This window comes from Mustela lutreola, chromosome X (assembly GCF_030435805.1).
Source record: "Mustela lutreola isolate mMusLut2 chromosome X, mMusLut2.pri, whole genome shotgun sequence".
Lineage (NCBI taxonomy): Eukaryota > Metazoa > Chordata > Mammalia > Carnivora > Mustelidae > Mustela > Mustela lutreola.
In genome coordinates, this window is record NC_081308.1 from 94172984 (window position 1) to 94198591 (window position 25608).

General features: G+C 41.3%; 1 protein-coding gene across 9 annotated transcripts in view; it reads right to left on the reverse strand.

The window, feature by feature from the left end:
• ACSL4 (acyl-CoA synthetase long chain family member 4) overlaps positions 1 to 25608 on the reverse strand; it is a 115124-nt gene that overhangs the window by 26966 nt on the left and 62550 nt on the right. For 2 of the 9 annotated variants that reach the window (XM_059158727.1, XM_059158730.1), the window contains 8 exons: positions 23862 to 23916; positions 11014 to 11250; positions 10593 to 10770; positions 9138 to 9247; positions 8883 to 9021; positions 3909 to 4059; positions 3633 to 3756; positions 425 to 496 (listed from right to left, as the gene is read on the reverse strand). In XM_059158727.1, the coding sequence (XP_059014710.1) occupies positions 425 to 496; positions 3633 to 3756; positions 3909 to 4059; positions 8883 to 9021; positions 9138 to 9247; positions 10593 to 10770; positions 11014 to 11241 (1002 nt within the window). In that variant the 5' untranslated portion in view covers positions 11242 to 11250; positions 23862 to 23916. Of the gene's footprint in view, positions 1 to 424; positions 497 to 3632; positions 3757 to 3908; positions 4060 to 8882; positions 9022 to 9137; positions 9248 to 10592; positions 10771 to 11013; positions 11541 to 23861; positions 23918 to 25608 lie in introns of all 9 variants that reach the window. The other 7 variants (XM_059158723.1, XM_059158724.1, XM_059158726.1 and 4 more) reach the window with 4 other exon arrangements.

Here is a 25608-nt window from a genome sequence, read left to right on the forward strand (position 1 = left end):
CAGCCCCTAATTTTAAAGTATCTGCAACACTAGCAGGCATACATTTCAGAAGCTTGCCATCTCACCCCTCTCAATACTTATTAAAGCTTTTAATGAACACATCTGCCATAATTTCAACATAGTAAAATTAACATTTAAAACCATACACAGGGGCACCTGGGTGGCTCAGTGGGTTAAAGCCTCTGCCTTCCGCTCAGGTTGTAATCCCAGGGTCCTGGGATGGAGCCCCGCATAGGGCTCTCTGCTCAGTGGGTAGCCTGCTTCCCCCTCTCTCTCTCTGCCTGCCTCTCTGCCTACTTGTGATCTCTCTCTGTTGAATAAATAAATAAAATCTTTTTTAAAAACCGTACACAAATCCCTAAAGGTATTACCTTTTAAAATGTCCAAGTGCGAGCAGTAAAGAACATTTACATTCTGTACTCACCGGAACAGCTGCCATGAGCGTAGGCTTCAGTACAGTGCAATCCCCTTTGCTTCCTTTTTTAATTTTGCTGGACTATAGCAAAGACAAAGTAAATAGGATGAGGAAAACCAATCTTCACCAAAAATGTTGTAATTCAAATATCAACAATGACAGTGACAGAAATTTACACATGGAATTCATCTACTGTCCTGGGAGTTATCAGAACTATCATAACCTACAAAAGTCTAAAGCATAAGTGCTTTATTGCTTTGGTCCATAGATTATTTCTTCTAGTACATTTCAGCCACTTTAGAGCAGAAACGCTGATTCAGAATGAAGAAGAATGGGATATTTTGGTAAATCGAGCATTATTATTTATGACATAATGACCATAACACAAATCACCCATTAGGGGAAGAAAAAAAAAAAAGGAAAAATAGAAACCCTCCACTGAGGTAGATGGGGCACTAAAATAAAATTGAGGATACTTTTGGGGAGGTGAATCATGAGAGACTATGGACTCTGAAAAACAATCTGAGGGTTTTGAAGGGGGGGGTGGGAGGTCGGGTACCAGGTGGTGGGTATTATAGAGGGCACGGATTGCATGGAGCACTGGGTGTGGTGAAAAAATAATGAATACTGTTTTTCTGAAAATAAATTAATTAATTAAAAAAAAGAAGGGAAAAAAAACTGAGGATACTTTTAACTCTTTTCGATGAGCCAAATGGTAAAGCCACCTCTCAAAGTCACTGCTGTCAATTAACAACATACCAAAATACTCAAAATTTGGTAACATTTTGGTCAACAGGATACTGAAGACACTGCCAGTGACCATGGGAGATTTGCACATACATATGTCAATGTGTATGTACTACTTCTTTCTTTTGTTTTCCTTTCTTTTACTTCTTATACACATAAATACTGTTTGGGATTTCAAATGTCAGGTCAGTAGGTAGAAACAATGATAAAGGAGCCCACTGAAAAAGGGAGATGAAAATAGAAATCTGTTAAGGTGCCTGAGTGGCTCCATTGGTTAAGCGTGTGACTCCTGATTTCAGCTCAGGTTATGATCTCAGGGTTGTGAGGTCGAGCCCCACATCAGGCTCATGTGCTGGGTGTGGAGCATGCTTCAGATTCTCTCGTCTTCCCCCTCTGCTCCCCCTCTCTAAAAAAAATAAATAAAATTTAAAAATAGAAAGTGAAAATAAGAATCTGCTATAACGCAGTTCGCTAGTCTGTAAGCTTAGATGTAGGCTGTGTTAGTTGTGCTGCCACAGGCAGGAAGAAAACTAGCTCTTAAGAAAAAGTGTGATATTCCAGGTAGCACCAGCCTTGTCACACAGAAGGTTCTGCTGGAAGAACTCAATTGCCTTTATCCTACTTTTCTTTAAGATGGACAAAGGAGGGACGCCTGGGTGGCTCAGTGGGTTAAAGACTCTGCCTTCGGCTCAGGTCATGATCCCAGGGTCCTGGGATCGAGCCCCGCATTGGGCTCTCTGCACAGCGGGGAGCCTGCTTCCTCCTCTCTCTCTCTGCCTGCCTCTCCGCCTACTTGTGATTACTGTCTGTCAAATAAATAAATAAAATCTTTAAAAAAAAAAAGATGGATAAAGGAAGGGGCGGGGGTGGGAGGTTGGGGGAACAAGGTGGTGGGTATTAGGGAGGGCACATATTGCATGGAGCACTGGGTGTGGTGCAAAAACAACGAATACTGTTATGCTGAAAAGAAATAAAAAATGTTTTTTCTAATAGAAAAAAAGTCTTTTATTAAACTGAAAACAAACAAGATGGATAAAGGAAATAAAATAACTACCTGTTGTTTTGTGTATATGCAAGCATGTGCACTTTTGCAAGTGGGAACCTATCCCCACACAGGCATACCACACATGGTGGGGGGAGCGCTGCTCTATAGGGAGAAAGATGGGCTCTTAAGTCCTTTGAGAGAGAGTTGCCCTCTGTGTGGTGCTGACCACTTGTCGTTCTAGAGAGCCATTCCACAGTAGATGCAGCCTAAAAAGCCCTTCCTCACTTTATTACTCTCTGTAATGACATCAGTTCTCTTGTCTTATTACGATTGCAGGAACCCTAGTTAGTACATCACAGTGATCTCTGGCTTCATATGTGGTGCCTCTCATCTCCCCACTTTTTCTGATTCCAGACATGAGGGAGATTCCTGGGTCTTAGATGCCTGGTAAAAATTGAGACTCTTTCTTATAAATGTCATTAAAAAGGTAGATGGGGCATTCACTCCATTGGCCCCCTTCCCTACATGGATGCGACTGTTTTCAGAAAGGCAGTGAAAACAAGGGTTGCTAGTCCCTGGCTTCTGAACTTTCCCAGGGGTGGGGGGGAATCACACTCAAAGCCTACTGAAATGTTTTTCACATTTTGAAAACATTTCAAAACATTAAAAAACCACACTACAGTGCACTGAAACATAATCATCACAGATCTCCCTCCCTTTCTCCCTTCCTTCCTTTACCATTACAAAGCTTTCTAAAAAATCTGTTTTACAATTCAAGCCCCAGTGTTAGTCACAGGTCTATTTTAACTTGACTACATCAGGTGCCATTTACTAGCAGGTATTGGTTGTGTAATTTCTAGTGGGCTTAAAGCACATGAGTTCACTCTACGCGCTGCTGGCCTTGCTACTTGTGAACACCAGGGAGCAGGGAGATCCTGGACCCAGGGCATAAAGCTGAGGCCTGCCTTTAGGGAGGCAATAGAACTTGCAGCTACTGAGACCTTGAAATGTGGCTACAGCAACTGAGAAATGAGATTTTTCTCATCTACTTTTAATTCTTCCTACTTCAGTGTGTGACTAGGGACTACTGCAGTCGACAGCACAGTGCTAGAGAAAACCCGGAGTAAAACCAGGCCCCAATCCCACCACCACAAATCTGCCCCCAAACCCACCACTGTTGATGGATAATGCACCCAAAAGGCCCAGAGCCTTTATATTCTCTATCCTAGCTATCCAAAATCAAAATCTAATAAAGACAAGATGAACTGTTAGTTTCAAAATCGTTTAAAAAAAAAGATGCAGAAAAAGCAATGCTAACAAATCCACAAGATTATTTTCTACGGCTACATATCTGCTCATGGGAGCTATTTTTGAACTCAAGGAGAAAGCTTTCACAGAATTAAAATATCTCAAGTTTCCCAATATGTTGTCAGCCAAACAGTGCAACTTAATCTGATCACGCCAATATAGTGAAAAGCTTGTCACCTGGTCAGAGAGTGTAAGTGGAGAAGAATACCCAATCCTACAGCCATAGGTAAAGCAAGATATCTCTGCGGTCAATTCTAGTACGTGAGCCAGAGGCAAGTAGCCAATGTACGTGTCCTTTGGTCTAAAACAAAATGAGAGAAACATTTTAGCCATTCTTAAAAAGGTGTGGTAATTAGCAACATCAAGAGTCTTGTCATTTTAATACAGACTGGGCTCAGGGAAGGCCAAACACGAGCTCTGACTTCTAAGGAGAAAGTGGAATAATTCTCTTACCCCAGTCCGGGAATTCGCTCACACTGGCCAGTCATGCCAGCGATCAGATTGCTATGGTGCATCATCACTCCCTTGGGACGGCCAGTAGAGCCGCTGGTATACATGACAATGGCCATGTCCGAAGGGGTCGGTCTGTTCGGAGGGACGCCCACTAAATAAACGAAAAAGCACCGCACTTTTTTCAGTTTAAAAGTTAAACTGCTAAACAAAGATGAAGATTTTTAGGTTTCTGCATCATGATAACCTGTGTAAAACAAATATTCTCTACTGATACTCAACAGAAAAATGGTGATCGAATTCTGGTGACCTGCAGTGAAAATTTCCAACTTGATTTGGCCCGGTTTCCAGATACTCAGCCTAATCCCAGTCTACGCCTGCCTTTCAGCAGTGTTATGGAAAGCTATCCAGGACTTTGAAGAATTGGGAGAATACAGTATTGTGCACAAGCGCCTCAGGTCTCAGTCTTCCTATCTTTAAAATGAGACAGTTGGACCTGATTGTGGTTCTTAACCACTGGTGGACATGAGAATCACAAAATGCCATCTATATCTCTGGTCCCTAGCTTGGAACATTCTGTGTCTGGGATGGAGCAAAGGCTCGACAGGTGACACTCATACAGGCCCCTAATTGGAAACCACTGGACTTGATCTTTCTTTTTTTTAACTTTTTCTAAAAATAATTTTATTTTTCAGTAACTAAACTGTGGGGACTGAATTAGATACCACAATACATTTAACAGGTGATTTTAAGATCAGATTCCAAGTGGCAAGTAAAATCCAAAGAACACCAAACCAAAATTACCTTTTCCACTGTTTTTATCATTGCTTCTTGAAATCTGTAAAGTACTTTTTTCAAAGTACTGAATGTGCAGTTAGTTAAAAATAATGGTGTAAGAGGTCCTTTCTCTCTGACTTACTTGCTCACTCTCTCCTGTAGTCAGAACACTTGTCATGAGTCTGGCTTCGGGACTCCTTGGGGCCTTCCAGATTTAGTGCTTCTTGCCCTGTCTGGATTGGATCATACTTTGACTCTGTGTAATTGAAATTAGGCAGGAATCTCCAGATACCAAGAGAGAGAGACCACGTGGAAGGGTTTATAACAACTCCATTCCCTATCAAAGGTAATATCTACATAGTATTTAAACTTCTCGTCTTCTAGCCCTCTGTCTGAAGGCCGGGCTGTTTAATCATCTTAAAGGTCTTGAGCTCCAGTGCTATCTTTGCTTACTGAATGACCGAGAGAGGAAAATAATACAGAGGTCCTCCCCACTGATTAGTTTCAGCTATCTTGAGCAGGGGGTCAGCAGACTTTTTTTTTGCAAAGGACCAGACAGCAAATAGTTCAGGCTCTGAGGGCCATACAGTATCTGCCAAAACTATCCAGCCATAGATGCTTGTTAAACAATTGGGATGGTGTTCTAGGACCAGTTTATTAACAGAAACAGAGAGCAGGCTGTAATTTACCAACCTCTGTGCTATAGTCATGCTTCTCAAACTATGTGTGGTAAGGACTTTTTCTCCCCCTCAATAATTTGTGGATGTATACTTTCAGAAAATACAATAGAAATGCATTCTTGGAAAAATGAAATTTAAAAAGACACAACAAATGAGCTGAAAAAGCTTAGATTACCCAGACAACAAATTACATTTCAATAAGTACAATTAGAACAGTCATACACAGGGAAAGTGAATTAGAAAAACTGTAAATATTGTCACTTGAAAGTATCTTTGAGCCTACCAACAAAGAGAATTGCTATAACCGTTTTTCGTTTTTTGTCATTCCACAATACTAACAAACGGTTGAGTGAAATCGAAATTCTCCCTTTATTAAGTGCCTAGATACACACTCCAAGCAAATGTTGTATATGTCAGTATTTTAAAACTAACATGACAGAATTTGTTTCTTGCTGTTAATTTACCTACTCTAGACTGACAAGTGTTACATAGAAGATATAATGTTTACCTAAACTGTTCCTATGTTGTTTTTTTAATAGCTCTGCTGAGGTATAATTGATACACAAAGAATTACACATATTTAATGTACACAATTTGGTGATGTGAACATATGCAAATGCCTGTGATACCATCACTATGATCACGATAACAGACCTCTCTCCATCACCTGCCTCCATTTCCTTGTGTTCCACTGCTGCTGCTATTGTTGCCTTGATCTGTCAGGCGACTTCAACTCTACATGCTCATTTAAAACAGCATACTGAGGCCTCCACTTTCAAGGTGGGGTATTCCGGCAACCTAGTAACCTCCTTACCATTCCAGAATACACCAAAATGGCCAAGCATCCACAGATCTTTTATCAGAATTAAATAAATGTTCTACAAGATGGGTGGCTTTTTATTTTATTTTATTTTATTTTGAGAGAGAAAACAAGCTCTCTCTAGTGTCTCTCTCTTTTTTTTTCTGAAAGATTTTATTTATTTATTTGACAGACAGAGATCACAAGTAGGCAGAGAGGCAGGCAGAGAGAGAGGAAGGAAAGCAGGTTCCCTGCTGAGCAGAGAGCCCGAGGCGGGCTCCATCCCAGGACCCTGGGATCATGTCCTGAGCTGAAGGCAGAGGCTTTAACCCACTGAGCCACCCAGGTGCCCCGATGGGTGGCTTTTTAAAAATCACTTTATATCCTTTATGGTCCCATGATGGTGCCACTAGGACAGGGAGACTGGAGTGGTGGCACTGTAACAGCAATGTAATGATTATACATGTGTCTAAACTCGTGGAACGTCCAACACCAGAGTCAACCTTAGTATAAAGTATGGGCTTTGGGTGATAAGGATGTGTCAGAGTAGATCCATTCATTGCAACAAATGTACCACTCTGGTGGGGAATGTTGGTAAACAGAGGAGCCTATGCTTTGTAGGGACAAGGAGTGTATGGAAAATCTGTACCTTCTGCCCAATTTTGCTATGAACCTAAAACTGCTCTACAAAATAAACTTTGTTTTTTAAAAATCAGTTTAGAAAAATGAATTCTACTTTTACATACCAGTTAAAATAAAAAATTTAAGCAGTATGATTTACCACTGAAATAACCAAAGGTAAATTTATCCTTCAATTGGGTCATGCTCCTTAAAGATATCTACTGTCAGAATGCATAGCTGGCTCGGAAGAGTATGCGACTCTTGATCTCAGGGTCGTGAGCTCGAGTCCCATGTTGTGTGTAGAAGTGACTTAAATAAATACAACTTAAAAAAAAAACTACTGTCAACTTATAGAATCAAGCAAATAAGAACTGCATTCTTTCTCTGATGACTAAGGGAAGCAGCAGCAGTAGACATGTTAAGCTCTTCTCAGTCTAAGGACATGATGTGACACTTCACTTCTTGTTATCATAACAACTATTAACTAAGGTAAAAAAAAAAATACATGTCTCATTACTATAGAGACAAATGGAACTAGGTGGGATATGTGGTCTATCAAGTTACCACTGACACAAAATTATGAAGACTAATACCCCCTCAGTTTTGTATTAGAATTTTCTGGTGAATCAATAGAATTGGCAACAGATCCCTGCTGCTAAGGACCTCCCAGGTGACCTCAATCTTGCAGTGTCAGTCTGGTGTTGAGAGAGAATTCTCCACGGGTCTCTTGAGTTTCTTTCTGCATGTCTCATGAACAGAGGCAGTGACTGGGTTCTAGACCATCTTTTCAAGGATGTTTGTGCAATAAACCACCTTGGAAGATAGAGATAGCATCTACCTCTAGAGCAAAAGAGTAGATGTGCTTCCTGTCCAGTACGGTAAAAATAATCTCTCTCTCACCAGAGCAGTCCTACTACCCTCTATAAAAGCTCCAGGCTCCCTAATCTCATGGTTGCTCTCCTGTAACACGACTCACTGCGGGTGCAGGCAGCATCCCAACCCTCTTCACACTGCCCTGTGAAAATGGGAATATGGGGAAGCAAAATGAATGCTGACAGTCTGACTACTGCTTTGGCTGAGAGTAAACAACTGTCCTTCATCTCTGACCCAGGCATTTCGGACCTCCAGGAAGCTGCGGCTGGCTCACTTGTTTGCTTGAAAGGGGGGCAAAATCTCAGCCTCCGTGCCATTCTCCATACTGGGTAAAGGGCTATACAGTCTCTCTTTTTCATTGCTAATGTGTTCGGTGCCTAATGGTCAAATACTCAGAAGCTAAAGAGGGGTTCAACCAACGTTTTCTCCTACCAAAATTAGTCCTTTTCTCATCTAAGTAGACTTTCGTGATCTTCACATTAAACATGAAGAAAGAAACTCCTTAAATGGAGTCTTTAATTTCCTCAACCCTCTGTCCTGATGACCAGCCGACATTCCGCCATAAGGGGCATCTGCTGGTTTCAAATGAAATACCAAATACCACCTCAGTGGGAGAATAAATTTGACCATGAGCTTGGCCAACAGCTTTTTGCATCCTCTGAAACATCAATAAAATCACTAGCATTAAGCATTTAAAAAAAGTTACTGGGGGCACCTGGGTGGCTCAGTGAGTTAAGCCTCTGCCGTCAGCTCAGGTCATGATCTCAGGGTCCTGGGATCGAGTCCCGCATCGGGCTCTCTGCTCGGCGGGGAGCCTGCTTCCTCCTCTCTCTCTCTCTGCTTGCCTCTCTGCCTACTTGTGATCACTCTCTGTCAAATAAATAAAATCTTTAAAAAAAAGTTACTGAATGGAAGTCCTTAGATCTTTTCTTTACGTGAGCTCCAGGCTGGAAAATTACAGTGAGTCACTTGAAAAAGAAATTCAGACTGCCCCAAGTCTGAACCACTGAATACATTAACTATTTGGTAGATTTTAAAACACTGGTTACCTTTGAGGAGAAAAGGAGAGTAAACTCTAATCATATATGGTCCTGATAGTTTAAACATTAAAAAAATTTTTTTTTAATCCAAGAAGTTTATGGTTTTCACTTGTATTACTTCTTTTCCTAACCTACCGAAATAAACCTTAAATAGATGAATAAATTTTGTTTTCACTGCTTTACTTACCATTTTCTGGCTTGGATCCCAATTCTTCTACTGATTGCATGCTGTGAATCTCAAATCCTTCAGGGTATTCAGCTTTATTGATAGTCTTATTGTCCACATAAATGATGTGTTTAACACAACTGATGTCTGACAATGCAGTCTGTTAAGCAGAAAAAAAGATCCAGCTGTTACATGTGGGCCCGTAATATACTCAATTATTGGACATTTTACTGTCAGAGAATACTACCATGAAGTCAAAGAAGAATTCTTATTTACCTTAAGTTTACTTTCCAGAAGTTCAACGCTAGTGATCAGGTAGGTAGCCTCAGATTCATTTAACCCATGAACTACAGCTTCTTTGCCAAGTGTGGCATATAAAGTCACAACTACATAATAAAAAATAAACACATATGTTAAACTATAAACATTTATGAGATAATATTATTTAAATTGGCCTTTTGTGATGGGTACACTCATGGATGCAAAGACATTTTATAATGTCGTTTGATTTCATGTTCTCTGCTATCACCTTCAAACATTGCCTGAAACTTCCCAGTAGCCCCAATTTGTCCTTACAGAGTCTCAGGATTCTAACCTCCTAAACCTGAAGAAACCCAAGCATACTGAACGTGTGCAACTGTTCAAAAATTAGTCAATCAAGATTCTCAAAGCCAGTAAGTTTCTGGCTATACTCTTAATTTAGGTCAGAGCTAGCCCACCTAGAACTACCCCGTGCCATGCTCTTTCATTGGGCATAGCACCAAAGAATGAGTAAGTCCTTGAGAATCTTCAGATTGAGATTTCAAGGTGGAATTATGTCCTCACTCCTAGGGAGTTTTTTTAGTGGGCCTAATATCCAAGCTCAATATTGGTGACCTCCAAGCCTTAACTGGGTGGGCCAACGAGATCTATTCTTTAGGGGCTGCCAGACAAAGGAAACATAAGCTGAAACCAAGATGAGTTAGAACCAAGGGGTGTCTGTTAAACTTCAGACTGGAAATTCAGCTCTAGGCTAGTAACCAAAACAGCAACATGGTTAGGAAGAGCGACTTTTCACAAGCTGTTGATTGTTGAAGGTGGGTGATGGGTATATAGGGGATCATTTCATATTCATTTTGTTTGTTTGAGATACAAACTCTTGATCACTACACTGCACTTGTAGTGTTCTTCATTCAGTAAACAACTGAGTGCCTAGCATGTGGTAGGCACTGTTCTGGACTTTGAATTTTCAAAAACAATATCATGCACAACAGCAAAAACAAATGCTTCTGAATCAGGAATACACTCTGCACTTTACTTTCTGGCCAATGTATCTACTGTCAGTTCAAGTTGTTATGTGCTCATTTCACATGTAAAATGGAATAGGTCAAAGAGGCGGCCTTGAAGTAAAGCAATGAACTATAACGATCCTAAGCAATGATTTTTCTTTTGTTGTTTTAATCATTATCTTGTATGTCATGCCCTAAAAAACACTCCTAAACCTTTCATATATAATTCACTTCCAAATGAAAAGTAAAACTAAATTCTATCTATTAAGCTGCCAATTTCCATACTGGCTATTAGAAATTACTCTTTAACAGAAATTATCAGACAGCTTTTAAAAAGAGTACATACCATTTTATGGATAGAACTTATGCAGAAAAATTGCTAAAGAACACAACAGCATCACAGGACAATTTCACATGTTACTAAAACCCCTTTTCTCCCCCTCCAAAAACACAAGGCACTTACGAGGGAAGTTGTACTTAAAGCAGGTCTGGGCCGCAATCATCCATTCGGCCCTGGTCTCACAGAAAATGGCAATAGTGTTCTTTGGTTTCAGTCCCAGGGCAGTGAGTCCGCTACCAAAATTATTCACTCTGCAGTTCACTTCGATATAGCTCATCCATTTATAGTTCCCAAGAATTAACTGTTAAAGGAAGACATTCTCTAATATGAGTATGTTTATTTCAACAAGCAGTCAAAATACTATTCAAAGTATAGAACTCTAAAACTGCCTTTAAGTGAATATACCGAAGCTGGAGCACCCTCTGAGAATTGGTTACACAGCGTATTTAAGTGGAATGGCAGCATATTCTAAATGCATTTGATCTCTGATCAACTGATGCATACCTTCCCCTAAAAAAAATTAAAGAGTGCAAGAATGCTGTACCTTCTTAAAAACCTTTCCATTAGGCTGCATTTCGTTTTCTTCACTTAGGATTTCTCTGGTCCCAAGGCTGTCCTTCTTCCCAAACTTGGACACGGCGTGATCAAATAACTTATCCAGAGTGTCGGCTCCAGGGATGTCTATGACAGCTAGCGAGTCGAAGTGCGTGACAGAGCGATATGGACTTCCGGGTTTGTCTGAAGTGGGCTTAGCTTTTATTCTCTTTGCCATAGCGTTTTTCTTCTTGGCGTTGGTAAGAAAATACCATGGAATAAATATAAGGGCACTGTATATTGTTATTAACAAGTGGACAGGCAGCAAAATAAAGGTGAGCACGTTTAGCCTAAGTTTCATAGTGGCAAGGCTTCTACAGTGGTGTGTCTTGTTATTCTTTGGCTGCAGAAAGCCTTATTTTGCTGAAGAAGGCAATAATGGAAGCAGCAGTGAGAGTAGCAGTATAGCCAAGGCAGTTCAATTTTAATGCTACAGATAGAAGTTAGTAATCTTTGGAAGCCGACAATAAAGTACACCTGTAGGTGAAGACAATGAACCAGGCAGAGAGCAGGATAAAGGAAAAAAAAGAAAAAACAAGAGTATTAGCAAGTTGATAGCAACACTGATTTAAATACTCAGGTCTTCAGTAGTTTATGTAATTGATTTGATACAGAAAGTTGAAATAACTGGTCTGAAAGACTGGCATTTTTCAGTTCCAAGCATTGCCATAAACTTCTGAATTTAATGTTAGGGATGCTACTTTAATGCTTACACGAACGTACAGATGGGATACTGAAGACTGGTTGAATTTGGGGAATGCCAATAGTGAGATTTCTCTTAAGTATGTAGATGTAAAATGGGTAGCTTTAAATAGGATTCGGTTTTATATGCAAAATGGGAGAAATCCACCAATGTAGGTTTATTTCTCAATGACCAACCTGGAAATACTATTGCTGAGGTAACGCTGTTCACGATATCCTGGCCCCCAAACTGTTGAGCAATAGAATTGCAAAGTCATTTCCTAAATGTTCTTTTGTGCTCAAAATTGCACCCCAGTGCCTGGGAATAGTCGTAGCAGGTCCAAACTGGTGTCAGTCCAGTCCTGGCCCTTGTCCATGACCAGTTAACACTTATGAGGAAGTCAGCACACAAGTCAGATCCAGTGTCTTTCAAGCTTCTTTCTGGGAAGTGGGGTGAGGGGGGAGGGGCAGCTAAACAGCTTCTTCAAATAAAAAGTCATGCAGACTTTCCACATATGCAACTAAAGTGGAACTGCTCTGGCTGAATTGTGGATGGGGTACTGGGGGTGTCCAGAGCACCCACACTGGACTTCCTGGAACCCCACTCCCAAAGTGACCACCACTGAAGCATTTCCAGTGAAAAGCCTGTGGAAAAAGCTAAGTGCTCTGGTGTGCGGTACAAGCAATAAATGCAAGAAGGCGTCCAGGGGAAGTGTGAAATAGCCACCAGTAGGTGAGGGAGGCTCTGTGGACATGGGACTTAAACTGGGCCGGGCAAAGGAGGAAAAGACTGGAGAGGATTCGGGCAGGGAAGCCACATGAAGACACACAGAGATAGGGGTGAAAGGGCCTTGGGGGAGTAGGAAGTGCCAATAACAAGGACACTAGCCTGACTGGGGCACAGAGTACGTGCACGTGGGCTAAAGAGGCTATGGGTAGTACAGGGTCTGATAGATCAGACAAAGTCATTTTGATTTGATTAGGCACAAAATAGGGGGCCATGGCAGGTCAAGAAAATAGTGCCCGTTGGAAAGGAAGTGCAGCAACAGCCTCAGGGACAGTACTAACTCACAAGGAGCTGGCCTGCCTTCAGCTGAGAAAGCTGTTTTGGAGAGTGGCGGCATATTTCAACTATAAAAATTAATAGTTCACTTGGAGGAGACAAATTGAAGCCCATCCTTTGGCAACTCCTGTGGCAACAGAGGGACTATCAATCCCAGGACAGCTGTGTGTTTTTACACCAGTTACCATAAAGAGGTAGTTTAATCCTGCCTCAGTTTTTGTTCATGCCCTTCAACTGAGTGGGGTAAAGTGAGCAAGAAACTACAAGTGGAAAGACCTGGGTTTTGGTTCCCATCTTGGTCACTAACTGGCAGGGTAAGCTTGAGGCAGACAACAGATCTAAGCTTAGGATCAGACTAGATCAGTAGCCCTTAACTTCTTCAGGTGATGGACCCCTTTTAGAATCCAATGAGAACTATAAACCCAAGCTATACAAAATGGTATCTGTAAATTTAGGGGGTCTGTGGGTTCCTGGAAATCTATCCACAAAACCCTAAGGGTGACACTAACACTGAAGTAAGAACTGCTGGCCTAGATGATTTCCTGGGATCCTTCCAACTTTAAATTTTGTGATTTACCCTACCTAGAAATTGCTTCCTTGGTCTGATAAGGCTGGTCATTCATTTCTTCCTCTAACTTCCTACATCACTTGAAATGTCTAACACTCATTTTGATCCTTGATTATATTACCAATATTACCAAACATCTAAACACCTAAGTATTTAAGCAGAGACCAGTATGTAGTTCTCAACCCTATCAAACCCAATACCTCTTTCTTAGAACAAATATCCTGTAATATTCTTTTATCAATCTTAAAGGACAGTCACAGATGATAACCTACTTATGTGTATAATTTTAAAAAACAATTCCTACTGGTAAGAGAAAGGAATACCAAAAGGAAATCAACTCAAGACAAAATATTTATTTCAATATATAAATTCTCAGAGACAATAACAGAAGATCAAAAAAAAAGTCTTGCCTTCAATTGAAAAATTGTCAGACTTGAGGCTGAAGATCTATAAAGAAGACAGCTTTTGAAGGGTTTATAATCTAATTAGATTAACTGTACTATATATTTTTAGTCATTCATGTTATATACATTTAATCTTTTATACATATTTGCCTTAAGCTTCAGAGGTAGGGACATGTCTTCTACTTAATCCTCATAGAAACACACACACACAAAACACAACACACACAGAGTAGGCACACCTAGAAGAACATTTAGATGAGGAGAGATCGGAGACATCATTTATTCCAGTCATTTTGAAATTCTTTCTGGTGGTGGCGAGGGGGACATGGATCATCCATTTGAATAAAATCTTACGTGAACAAGGAAAACACAAATATGTATAGATAAAAGCCAAAAGCAGAGCTGCTTTGGTGGGAGAGGCTTGAGAGCCCCTGCCTGGACTTCTTGGAACCCCAGTTCAGCTGAAAGACCCACTGTTGTTGGTGAATAAGTAGCCAAGTGCACATTGTAACCAACCCCTAGTCCCCAGTCCGGTGCTCTTTCAAACCCAGTGGCCAGTTTTGCCTGTCATCTAAAAATCTTTCCTTACCAAAGATTTTCTAGGGTTACACTCACATCTATTGATAACTTCATTTCAAAAAGAGAAAGAGGAGAGAACACCTACCATGTGTAAGTTTTGAGCACTGGATACAAAGATGAATAAAGTATGTACTCAGTCTTTTGAATGCATTTACATATGTGTTCATATGTATGACAGATGGCAGGAAGATGAGTTCACAAACATGTAGAATATATCCCATAAGAGGGGTACCTGTCTGGCTCAGCTGGAAGAGCATGTGACTCTCGGTCTCAGGGTCCTGAGTTCGAGCCCCATGTTGGGTGTAGAGATTACTAATTTGTGGGGGAGAAAAGATGGTCGAAGTAGGAAGTAGAACCATCTGGAAAGGTTTCACAGAAAAAGAGCAGTTGAGGTAGACAAGAAGGATGGTGTGTTTTCAAAAGACAAATAAAACAACTGGAAAAAGAGGACAGTCCTAACAGAGAACAAATGGATGGGCGAACGGATGGAGGCAGAAAAGGGCAGGATGGTGGAGAAACAGCCGTAGTGTAGCAGAAGCTTTAATGCCTTCCACATGAGGAGCTGCTCCACTTGAGGGATGGAAGTCAATGGGAAACTTGAATTTTTTGGACCCAATTTTACAAGCATGCAGCTGTACCCTAAGAGACACATGTGTATGACGACTCAGCAACTCAAGATTCAACATCTGCCTATTGTACTAAGGGGAAATGAACTATTCTCTATGGAAGAGAAAGTCTGATTTCTTGGGTGGTAAATGGATTAAACTAAGGTAGAGGATTGTGTCTAACCTCACATGTGCTGATAAGCGGGACTCTAAACAAGTTTACCGACCTCTCACTGAAGAGCTCTGGGCCAGTGGCATCACACAGCAAACAGCAATGCTGCTTCGTGGCACTGTTGGCAGAATTCCTCCCCAAAGCCTGTTTATAGTCCACGGACACCAATCATTAGTGCTCGGAACACAGTCTTGCCCCCTTTTCACTTTGTTGCACTTTTTGGTGAAACTTCAACCCGGTTAAATCTAATTCTCCACTGAAGTCTGCCCCTGTACCCATGCAGCTGAGTTTGGCTGGAGAAAAACTGGACTGTGCTGAATGCCCCTGCCCCACATGCATGACGGCTCCTTCCAGCAGGCCCTCTACACTGCGCAGGAACTGCACTGCACCAGACCGCTCCATTCACTGGCCTGCTCTCCTGAGTTTCCTGTCTGCTCCTCGTACTTCTGACCATCGACATCTCTGACTCCGTCACTCCCGCCACTGTACCTACCCAACTTTTCGCACCTTTAGCCACGTGCTCTTCCCTCTGTGACTCTGCCCATGGAACAGTGCTGTGCCCGGCTGGAGGTGACCGCTGCCTGGGGACTCCCGGGCCCGTGTCTGCCTGGGCCCTGCCTCTAGGGGGCGGTGCCCGTGCCCTGTTCCACAGAATCATGCCTATTAGCATCACAACAGGGCTATTCTTTCTCTCATCTTAAAAACCATAGTGCATGGAGCCCTGGGTGTTATGCATAAACAATGAATCTTGGAACACTGAAAAAATAAAATAAAATTTAAAAAAACACCATTGCCTCTCTCAGATGTTCTCTGGCCACAGCCCCATTTCTTCACATCCCCATCAGGACTTGAGAGTCACCTGCACTCTTCCTCTTCCCGCTCTCTCCCCTAGCTCCTCTTGAGCCTACTACTCAGACTTTTACCCCCTACCACTCCACAGATCGCTCTGATCAAGGACCCCTGAGCACCTCCACATCTTCACATCCCAAGGTCAGTTAAGGCTCCCTCATTTCTCTTGACTCATCAGCAGCCTTGGATAAGGCAAACCCCTCTGTTCCTGGGATTCAAACCTTCACTTGGCTTCCAGGAGACCACACTTCTTCCAGTTTTCTTCTGACTTCCCTAGCTGTTCCTCCTCAGTCTGCTTTGCTGCTTCTTCCTTATGTCCCTGACCTCTAAATGCCACAGTCCCTGGTCACCTAACCTCCTCTTGGCTTTCTCTACACTCACTCCCATGGTGACCTCATTCAGTCCCACAGCCTTAAGATGGCGTGTATGTATATATATGCTGATGAGGCCCAAATGTCTCCCCCTCTCTTGGAGGTCTTCCCTAAACATTGGATTTGTAGATCCAACTTTTTCCTCAACAGATCCCTATCAGTCAAGTACCTCTGACTTAACATGCTCAAAGCTGAGCCGCTGACTGTCCTGCCACAAACCGATCCCATCCAGTCTTGTCCGGCTCAGTAATTCCAGCTCCTCTGACCAAAAACCTTTGAGATTCCCTCTCTTGCACCTCTCTCTCTCTCTCTCTCTTGCTCCTCTCTCTCTTTCTCTCTCACACACACATTCCACACCCAACTCAGCAGCAGCAAATCCTACTGGCTCTACTTATAAAACACATACCAAATTCAACTATATCTCCCTACCTCCACTGCTACCATCCTGATTTCAGCCACTATCATCTCTTACCTAAATAAATGCAGTTGCCAATCTGATCTCCCTGCTCCCACTTTAATAACAAACTCTAAACTTGTCAGCCAGAGTTAGTTAAATGTAGTTAAAATGTAAGGTAAATTAGGTCTTTCAAAGAATCCCCATACAACCCACTCAGAAGTTAGTCCTCACTCTGCCCTATGAGACGACAGGGACTTTTCCCCTGCTCTCTTGTATTTCCGACTTCATCTCCCATGCTTTCCTTTGGCTCATTCTGCTTTAATTCAACCTGTTCCTTGTGGTTTCTGGAACACACCAGGCATGACCCTGCTTCAGGCCCTTTGGACATGTCTTCTCTCCCTGGAATGTTCGTCCAGCTCCTTTTTGTATTCACTCAAGTATCACCTTCTGCAGCCATCCTAAAATGGCACCCCAACACCTCCAGTCCCTTTCTCACTCTGTTTTTCTCCTCAGCACCTATCACCAATATGCCACATGCTTTCCTTTTCATATTTGTTACCAATGTCCCGCTAAGCTCCATGAGGCAGGGTTGACAGTCTGCTGCTGAACACTAAGTGACCACAACAGTCCCTCTGTGCACTAGCGGTGCCATAAATCTGCTGACTGAAATAAGAACAGATATGGCGGGGCACCTGGGTGGCTCAGTGGGTTAAGCCTCTGCCATCAGCTCAGGTCATGATCTCAGGGTCCTAGGATGGAGCCCCACATCGGGCTCTCTGCTCAGCAGGGAGCCTGCTTTTCTTCCTCTCTCTGCCTGCCTCTCTGCCTACTTGTGATCTCTGTCTCTGTCAAATAAATAAATAAAATCTCAAAAAAAAAAACCATTTAAAAAAAAGAATGGATATGGCATTGCTCTGGAACAATAAAGCAAAAACGTACGCAAGTACAACAGCCTGAAAGCCACCAACCTTTGTCACCTTTAAAAAAAAAAAAAAAATCACTTGTCTGTGTTGACATTCTAGGACAGGGTATCCTCTTAAAAATCCCTATAATAAACTTAACCTGTTTTTAGCTGCTTAATAAAAAACATGAAACTGGAAAAACTGCCTGTTGCACAGAAGTGAAAGACTGCTCTTCTAAATGCATGAAGGCTATGCAGCGAGGACTACGTGCTTTCTCACCCATGCCTCTCACTAAGGTATGCTGTCCGTCTGCATATGAAGAGCAATACCTACTGCCCTACCCAATAGGAGGACATGAACTCGAAGTTGTGCTTCCTTGAAATCAAGAAATTCATTTGTATGGCCTCCAGGAAAGGGCAGGCCATCATCTTTAGTTACAAAACAGTTCACTGTTCCTGTTGAGGATTACCATTTCATATGGAGAGCAGATGAATAACCACTCACTGAGCATGGACTCTGGGCTAGGCACTGTGCTCAGTCCTCCAGATGCATTATCTCACTGAATCCTTCAAGAAACCCCTTTGAGGTGGTACCCTTATTTTACTGATGATATAACCAGTCTCTGCCACGTGACCCAATGAAGTAGGGATTCTGATCCAGGTCTAATAGATTTTAAATAGATCATAACAGCTTCAAATAGATTTTAAAGCTATGTTTTCATCTCTCCTGTCTGTGACCCTAGGCATACTGGTATAATCTAAATAGGTGACAATGACAAATTTTGTGTATGAAGAAATCCTGGAAGCAATTTTGAGCACTAATCCAGCCTATATCCCGAGGCATTTTTATAAGTGAAAAAATATCCTCTAGGTATCAAGTGAGTCCTAGAAGCTTAGGGGAAAATCAAATAAAATTTTACCTTTTGTCTTAAGGTCAAGTTTAATGTTAAATATTTCATTCCAGTTACTTCAAATGCTCTGAGATAGTTAGCTTAAACACAAAAAGCATTAGTGATACATTTAAGCTCTAGTACATAAAGTAAACAAATGCTATATATTGATTAAAGTCTGAATTTAAAAGAAGAAATCATCTCCCCCAGAAGCATGTGACACATCAATTTAAGAATGAAAAAGAAAAACTAATAAACTGAAGTCCATTAATGCCCACATGTTTTTTTCCCCCCAAAAGTCTGGGAAAACAGACTTCACTAAGCACAGATTCATGCATTTGCCAAGTTGAAACACAAGATAAGGCCAGATAAAGGTCATCTGTCCTTTACAAACAACCTTATGAAAATGAAAAAGGCATCAATTTGAAAATCAATGATTAACTATGTAAGTGCTACTTTAAGAAATTACATTTTCAGGTCACACATCACTTAAAGGGGTAATTTAAATACCAAATAAAGAGACAATTTGCCTTCTGTATCCACTCAACATTAAATCAGAAAACAATTACAAAAGTTCCAAGAGGGACGCCTGTGTGCCTCACTCCATTGGGTGGCTGCCTTCCCCTCAGGTCATGATCTCAGCGTCTTGGGTTCCAGCCCAAGTGGGGCTCCCTGCTCAGCAGGGAGTCTGCTTCTCCCTCTCCCTCTGTGCTCTCTCTTTGTCTCTCTCAAATAAATAAATACAATCTTTAAAAAAATAATAAAATAAAAATAAATAAGTAAAAGTTCTAAGAGATTAAACAAATAACATACCTGTGGCACTTTAAAAGATCCTATCTCTACATAGTTGTTGCATCCCCGAGACTTATAAATGGGTGGAGTGCTTTTAAAAAAAAAAAACTTTTCTCTCACATACTATTAAAAAGTTCCAAATGATTTTAAAACACAGAAGAGAAAGCTCAAAAATGATGTTAAAGAATGGTTGCATTTGGTCAATGAAATCAAACCTCACAGGAGCTGTATTACAATATGATACACTTCATATTTAATACCAAAACTTTAAAAATGGTACTATTTTAAGAAAATAAAAGGCATTAAGGGCAGCTAGTAGGCTTTCTTGCTGTTAGTTTGCAAGACTGAATAATCATGTGAAATATATATTCACCTGCCCTTTGTAAGTCTCACATGATTCAAATTGACAGACCAATCTAATTGACACAGTATAGTTTGTACAATCAAATTTTAGACCCGATATACAGTAATTATAATAAATACATTTGAGAGCTGAAAAAGCAAAAAACAAAAACAAAAACCTAGGATGAATATATGCGTGCCCTGTCCCAACACACCGCACCTGTGCCTAGCTAGCTATTTTGACTACAAGCCTCTCACTACCACGACTGATCTTTGGGTGCGTCTCCAGCAAGATTACCCAAACTTGTCTACTTCCTCACCTGGAGAGGGATTAACCCCTGAAGTCGCCATCCTGCCAGTCTCTTCCCAGCTTTTCCCAGCAAAGAAAGCACCTCAGCTGCCATGCTGAAGATGCTCTTTCACAGTGCAGCAGAAGTCCCCTCCCATAATGCTTTAAGAACATCCCCAGCATGCATCAGATTATGTTTTTTCTAGGTCATAGGATCTTATAATTGGAATCCTATCTATATGTGTTGAAATGAGGAGATCCAGCAGCCAATGTTGCTGCCTACACACTTCACATACACTGTGTATGATGATGCGGCTATTCCTCATTTCAAGTGAACACAACATGCTGCATTTTTAAATATGAAGCTTTCAAAAGTCAGGAGTTGGTTGTAGAGCTTTAATCCAAAACTCAAATTAAAGGAATACTGAGGACAGACCAGGCTAGAAGTGGCACCTACTGACCAAGCATGATGTTCCAATCCAACTTGATTAGACACCAGGAAAGAGGGAGGAAAACCAAGTTCTGGGGGGTACGTATTTGCAGAGAAGTGCAGTGCTATAAAATGGGAGTAAGGTAGCACAATGCCAATTTCAACGTCTTAGGCTACTGCTGAAGATGAACTCCTGCAGATCCCTGTAGACAGATCCCTGCTGCTAAATTAGAGGGCACATCGTAGACTAATTTTGTCTGTAAAGTCTTCTATTTCCCAGGTATTTTTTTTCTCTAGGGGAACACAGTCATGGCTTATCAAAAATCATTCAAAATAACTTCAAAATTAACTTTTAGTCATAATAAATGTCTTGCATCCAAGTGAGATCCTACCTCTCTTGTCATGTTACCTATTTATTAATAATAAAGCAATACAAACCGCAGGCTGCCAACCGTGAGTATAGATGAAAAAAAAAAACACCTGTGACCAGCATAATACTTGCCCTAGTAATAACTTTGTATAGTGGTGACAATTTTGCAACCATTCCTTTTTCTGCCACATGACCTACCCTCCACGTTTGCTAGAGGAGGAGCCAGTTCGACAGGTTAGTTCTTTGCTAATGTTGTTTCCTGGTACTCTTTACTATTAAAAATTATGCAACAATGTAGTCTTAAGTCATTTCCATTTTTTTTTTTAGATTTTGTTTATTTGACTGAGAGAGACACAGCGAGAGAGGGAACACAAGCAGCAGAAGTGGGAGAGGGAGAAGCGGGCTTCCCGTGAGCAGGGAGCCGGATGTGTGACTCGATCCCAGGACCCTGGGATCATGACTCGAGCCAAAGGAAGATGTTTAACGACTGAGCCACCCAGGCACCCCTTCAGCCATTTCTTTTTTTTTTTTTAAAGATTTTATTTATTTATTTGACAGAGAGAGATCACAAGTAGGCAGAGAGGCAGTCAGAGAGAGAGGAGGAAGCAGGCTCCCTGCTGAGCAGAGACCCCGACGCAGGACTCGATCCCAGGACCCTGAGATCATGACCCGAGCCAAAGGCAGCGGCTTAACCCACTGAGCCACCCAGGCGCCCCAGCCATTTCTTATAAAATGGCCAAATAAGTCACTACAGTTCAGCCACATGGCCACCATGTGAAACTGTGGTATGGTTTTGTCTTGTTTTGTTTTGTTTTTACAAGCTCACTCTGTGCTTCAGTATTAAAATACTTTTAAAATGAGATTATTAAAAGAACTCAAAGACTGATGAATCTGTTTAAGACTGAAATCCTGTAGCCATTCAGACAACTCTCAAATATTAGCACTAAGAAAAAGAAGAGCACAGATATTCCAAAGACTGCAGAAAGTTCAAGATTTTTTTTTTAATTCTTAGCATTTCATTATGGCTCTATCTGACATTTTAGAAATTAAAGGATTCTTCCCTAAAGGAGGAAGCCACATGATGCTAAATACAAGAAGCCAGGGAAAAGTACTCTTAGAGTTAATGTCTCCATACTGGGGATGAAGAATACTTTCCATTCTTTTCTCTTCATGTTCATTTGCTTCCCTGGCCCATGCATGCTTCACTAAGGTGAGTGAGGGAGGGGGATAAGGGAATTAGGTATTTCTGCTTGGAAGTGTATTTGGGACAGCGAAGGCCCAGCTATACCAATCGGAGAGGAGTCTCTGAAGTGTCAAAGGCACTCCAAAGTATCTGTAAACTCCTGAGTACAAACTGCACATGTTTCTGCCAATGTGTTTAGCAACTCCTACTCTCTGCCTTGGTAATTTTTTTTTTTTTTTTACCTATCTAGATGGGCTGTAAGCCGACTGCTCTAAATGGTTATCCGTGTTTGTAGGGTGTGTGCATGTGGGGCATGGCGGGGAGAGGTGGGGGAGAGAGGAGGATGGAGGTGGGGAGGGAGGCAAGAGGAAACAGACTCTGTGCACAATAAGTCAACTACAGAAGCCTGAATACTACTGTCCTCAAGATGGCACCACAGTCTATTTCCCAAGGAAACACTAGCCTCACTGATACCTCACCACTTTTCCGAATCATGGGGTAGCATGCTAAGCAGCTGAATTCAGAGACGGCTAATTTGGGCCTGCTGAGGAAAATCTCTGGCCATGTTTTCAGATTTTTCTAATGCAGGCTCATCAGCAGACTTTAGTACCAAGCTACACAAGAACATTAAGTCTTGAATTTCTTTACACTCGGAATTCAAAAATAGTTATTAGCACCTAAGAACTACTAGATCTTCTGTTTCAAGTTTATAATCAATTATAATTAAAGTGATTCTCAGAAGACCAGAAATACAAGAGAGGCAGCATCATATACAGGGTTTTGGTCCCGGTTCAGCAGCTTGCTGAACAGTAAGACATGGAACAAATCAAATAACCTCTTGTCTGTGTCCTCATCTGTAAAATGAGAAAACTGGATTCTTATTTTAAGATAGCACAGGCCTGTGCTCGCTTCGGCAGCACATATACTAAGATAGCACAGGCCTGTCATAGTTTTAAAAGCAAAGAAGGATGGTGAAGGGAATGATACAGCTGCCTTGGGTGGGGGGCAGGTATAGACATTAAAAAAAAACCCTATGATTTGCTATCACAATCATTTCATAAAATACAGAATGTATTTAATGCCTCTAAATTAGATGGGCAGATCTTATAATGACAAGAAATCATTTGAAGGGGAAGAGTTTAACCTTAAAAAAAAATGCACGGCCTGTTGTCCTTACTTTCCTCACTTCACCCTGGACCACGAAAAACTCCTCACTGACCACCAGTGGTCTAAAAATCGATGCTTGGGAAACACTGGACTAGGTAATTTTCAAGGTCCAAGACTAACACTAGGACTCTAATTTTAAGTGTGCTATTGTGTTTCTTTTAAGAGTGCTGTTGTGTTTCTTGTATTCCATGCTATGGTCTAGAGAAGATACTCCAGTGAAGGAAAGAGCTAATACCTAAAATTATGCAAATCAGAAATATATTTCAATCAGTTTTGAGAACCAGTAACTAGAACAAGCTTCAGCTTACTAGGGCGAGCAGCCACCACTACAGACATCCTCTCATCGAGAATAACGAACCTCCTTACAGTTAGCAAAGTGAGGCAAAGGGAAGCAAACTAGCTTGCCAAAGACTCTCGGCCTGTCAGTCTCACCAGTCAGAACTGGAACACTCCCATCTGTGGCTCCACTTTTCGGTAATCACTCAAGGAAAAACATTTTACTTAGATTTCAATTATCACTTCCCCTTTCAAAAACGAGGGGTGGTAGTTTAAATTTTAGAAGCTGTACAGGGTAAAAAGTTTTCCTGTTTTACTTTTCCAAATATTGCCCTTTTAACACAAACATGGAGATTGGCAGGGTTTTTCCACAACAAAAAGAGTCAAGATGCCTGTTAGTATAGTTAAAACTTAATTTCCTCCAAAAGCTGATAAAATGACAAATTTAGAATTTTCAAAGAATACTTACAGATTTCCTTTTTCTCTTAAGAAGAACACGTGTATGTATCTTTTGTGATTTCAATCTGCAATAAAAGACAACATTAATGGGTACATTGACACAAGAGAAGAACCCCTTTTGAAAACACTCAAGTGCTGTTTCACATTACCCGTGCACCTTAGCTCATGATGAGCCAGGTATCCAAGACAAAATAAGAAATGACTCGAGATGGTCATCTGGCTAGAAGTAATGCTATTAGGATCACAGAAAAGTAACTTAGCCTGACTAAGAAACAGTAGTCAAAACTCTGTGGGAAAATGGTAAGATGAAAAAATGGGCAGAGGAACTAAATAGACATTTCTCCAAAGCAGACATCCAGATGGCCAACGGGCACATGAAAAGGTGCTCAACATGATTCATCATCAGGGAAAGGCAAATCAAAACCACAATGAGATACCACTTCGCACCTGTCAGAATGGCTATCATCAAAAAGACCAGAAATAACAAGCCTTGGTGAGTTTGTGGAGAAAAGGGAAGCTCTGCGCAGTGTTGGTGGGAACGTAAATTGGAGCAGCCACTCTGGAAAACGGTATGGAGGTTGTGTTAAAAAAATTAAAAATGCAACAATCACATGATCCAGCTATCCCACTTATGGATATACAGCCAAAGGAAATGAAAACAGGATATCAAAAACAAACCTGCACTGCCATTTTTAAAAAAGATTCTATTTATTTATTTGAGACAGTGAGAGAAAGCATGAGAGGGGAGAAGGTCAAAGGGAGAAGCAGACTCCTGGTGGAGCTGGGAGCCCGATGCGGGACTTAACCCTGGGACTCTGGAATCCTGACTGGAGCTGAAGGCAGTCACTGAGCCACCCAGGCACCCCTGCACTGCCATGTTTACTGTAGCATTATTCACAGCAACCAAGATAAGCAAACAGCCTAAGTGTCCACCAATGGATGAACGGGTAAAACAAATGGGTATGTACACACAATGGTATATATTCAGCCATGAGAAAGAAGGAACGCCTGCCATTTGCAAAAACATGGGTGGACTTTGAGGGTGGACTTTGAGCCTTTGTGAGATGAGCCAGGCAGAGAAAGACAACTGTGGCATGGTGTTATTCATTTGTGGACTCTAAAAAAGCCACGCTCACAGGAACAGAGTAGAATAGTGGCTACCAGAGGCTGGAGGGGGAACCCAGGGAGATGTTCTTAAAGGGCTGTTAGAAGATGAGTAAATTCTGGAGATCTGATGCCCAGCACAGTAATTACAGGCAACAATGCCATGTCATATACTTTCAAAACTGCTAAGGAACTAGACCTTAAATGTTCTCACCACAAAAAAAGAAATGATAATTATGTGATGCAACAGAGGTGTTAGCTAAAGTAAAGGTGGTAATCGTAACAATATATAAATGTATCAAATCAACATGTTGTGCACCTTGTACAACATTATACGTCAATTATAGCTCAATAAAAAATGTTAAAGTACAATGAAAAGAAAATGGCAAGAAGCAGGAGTCATGCTGTTAATAGTTTTATTTGTACCTCTTATTCCACCCCCCAGCCCCAGTCAGGACAGGAGCCATTCAGGGATAAAGTCTGACCACAGAAAACTAGTCAGTCTATCCAGATAGCCTCAACCCCAAGTGCCTGCACATGCCTAGCGATTTTCCCATCAAAATCCAAAATGAATAATTTCCTTTAAACAGTGCAAGATTCTTTCCAAATCAAAACACAGCACTGTAGAGCAGTGCAAAAACCTACAGATATTT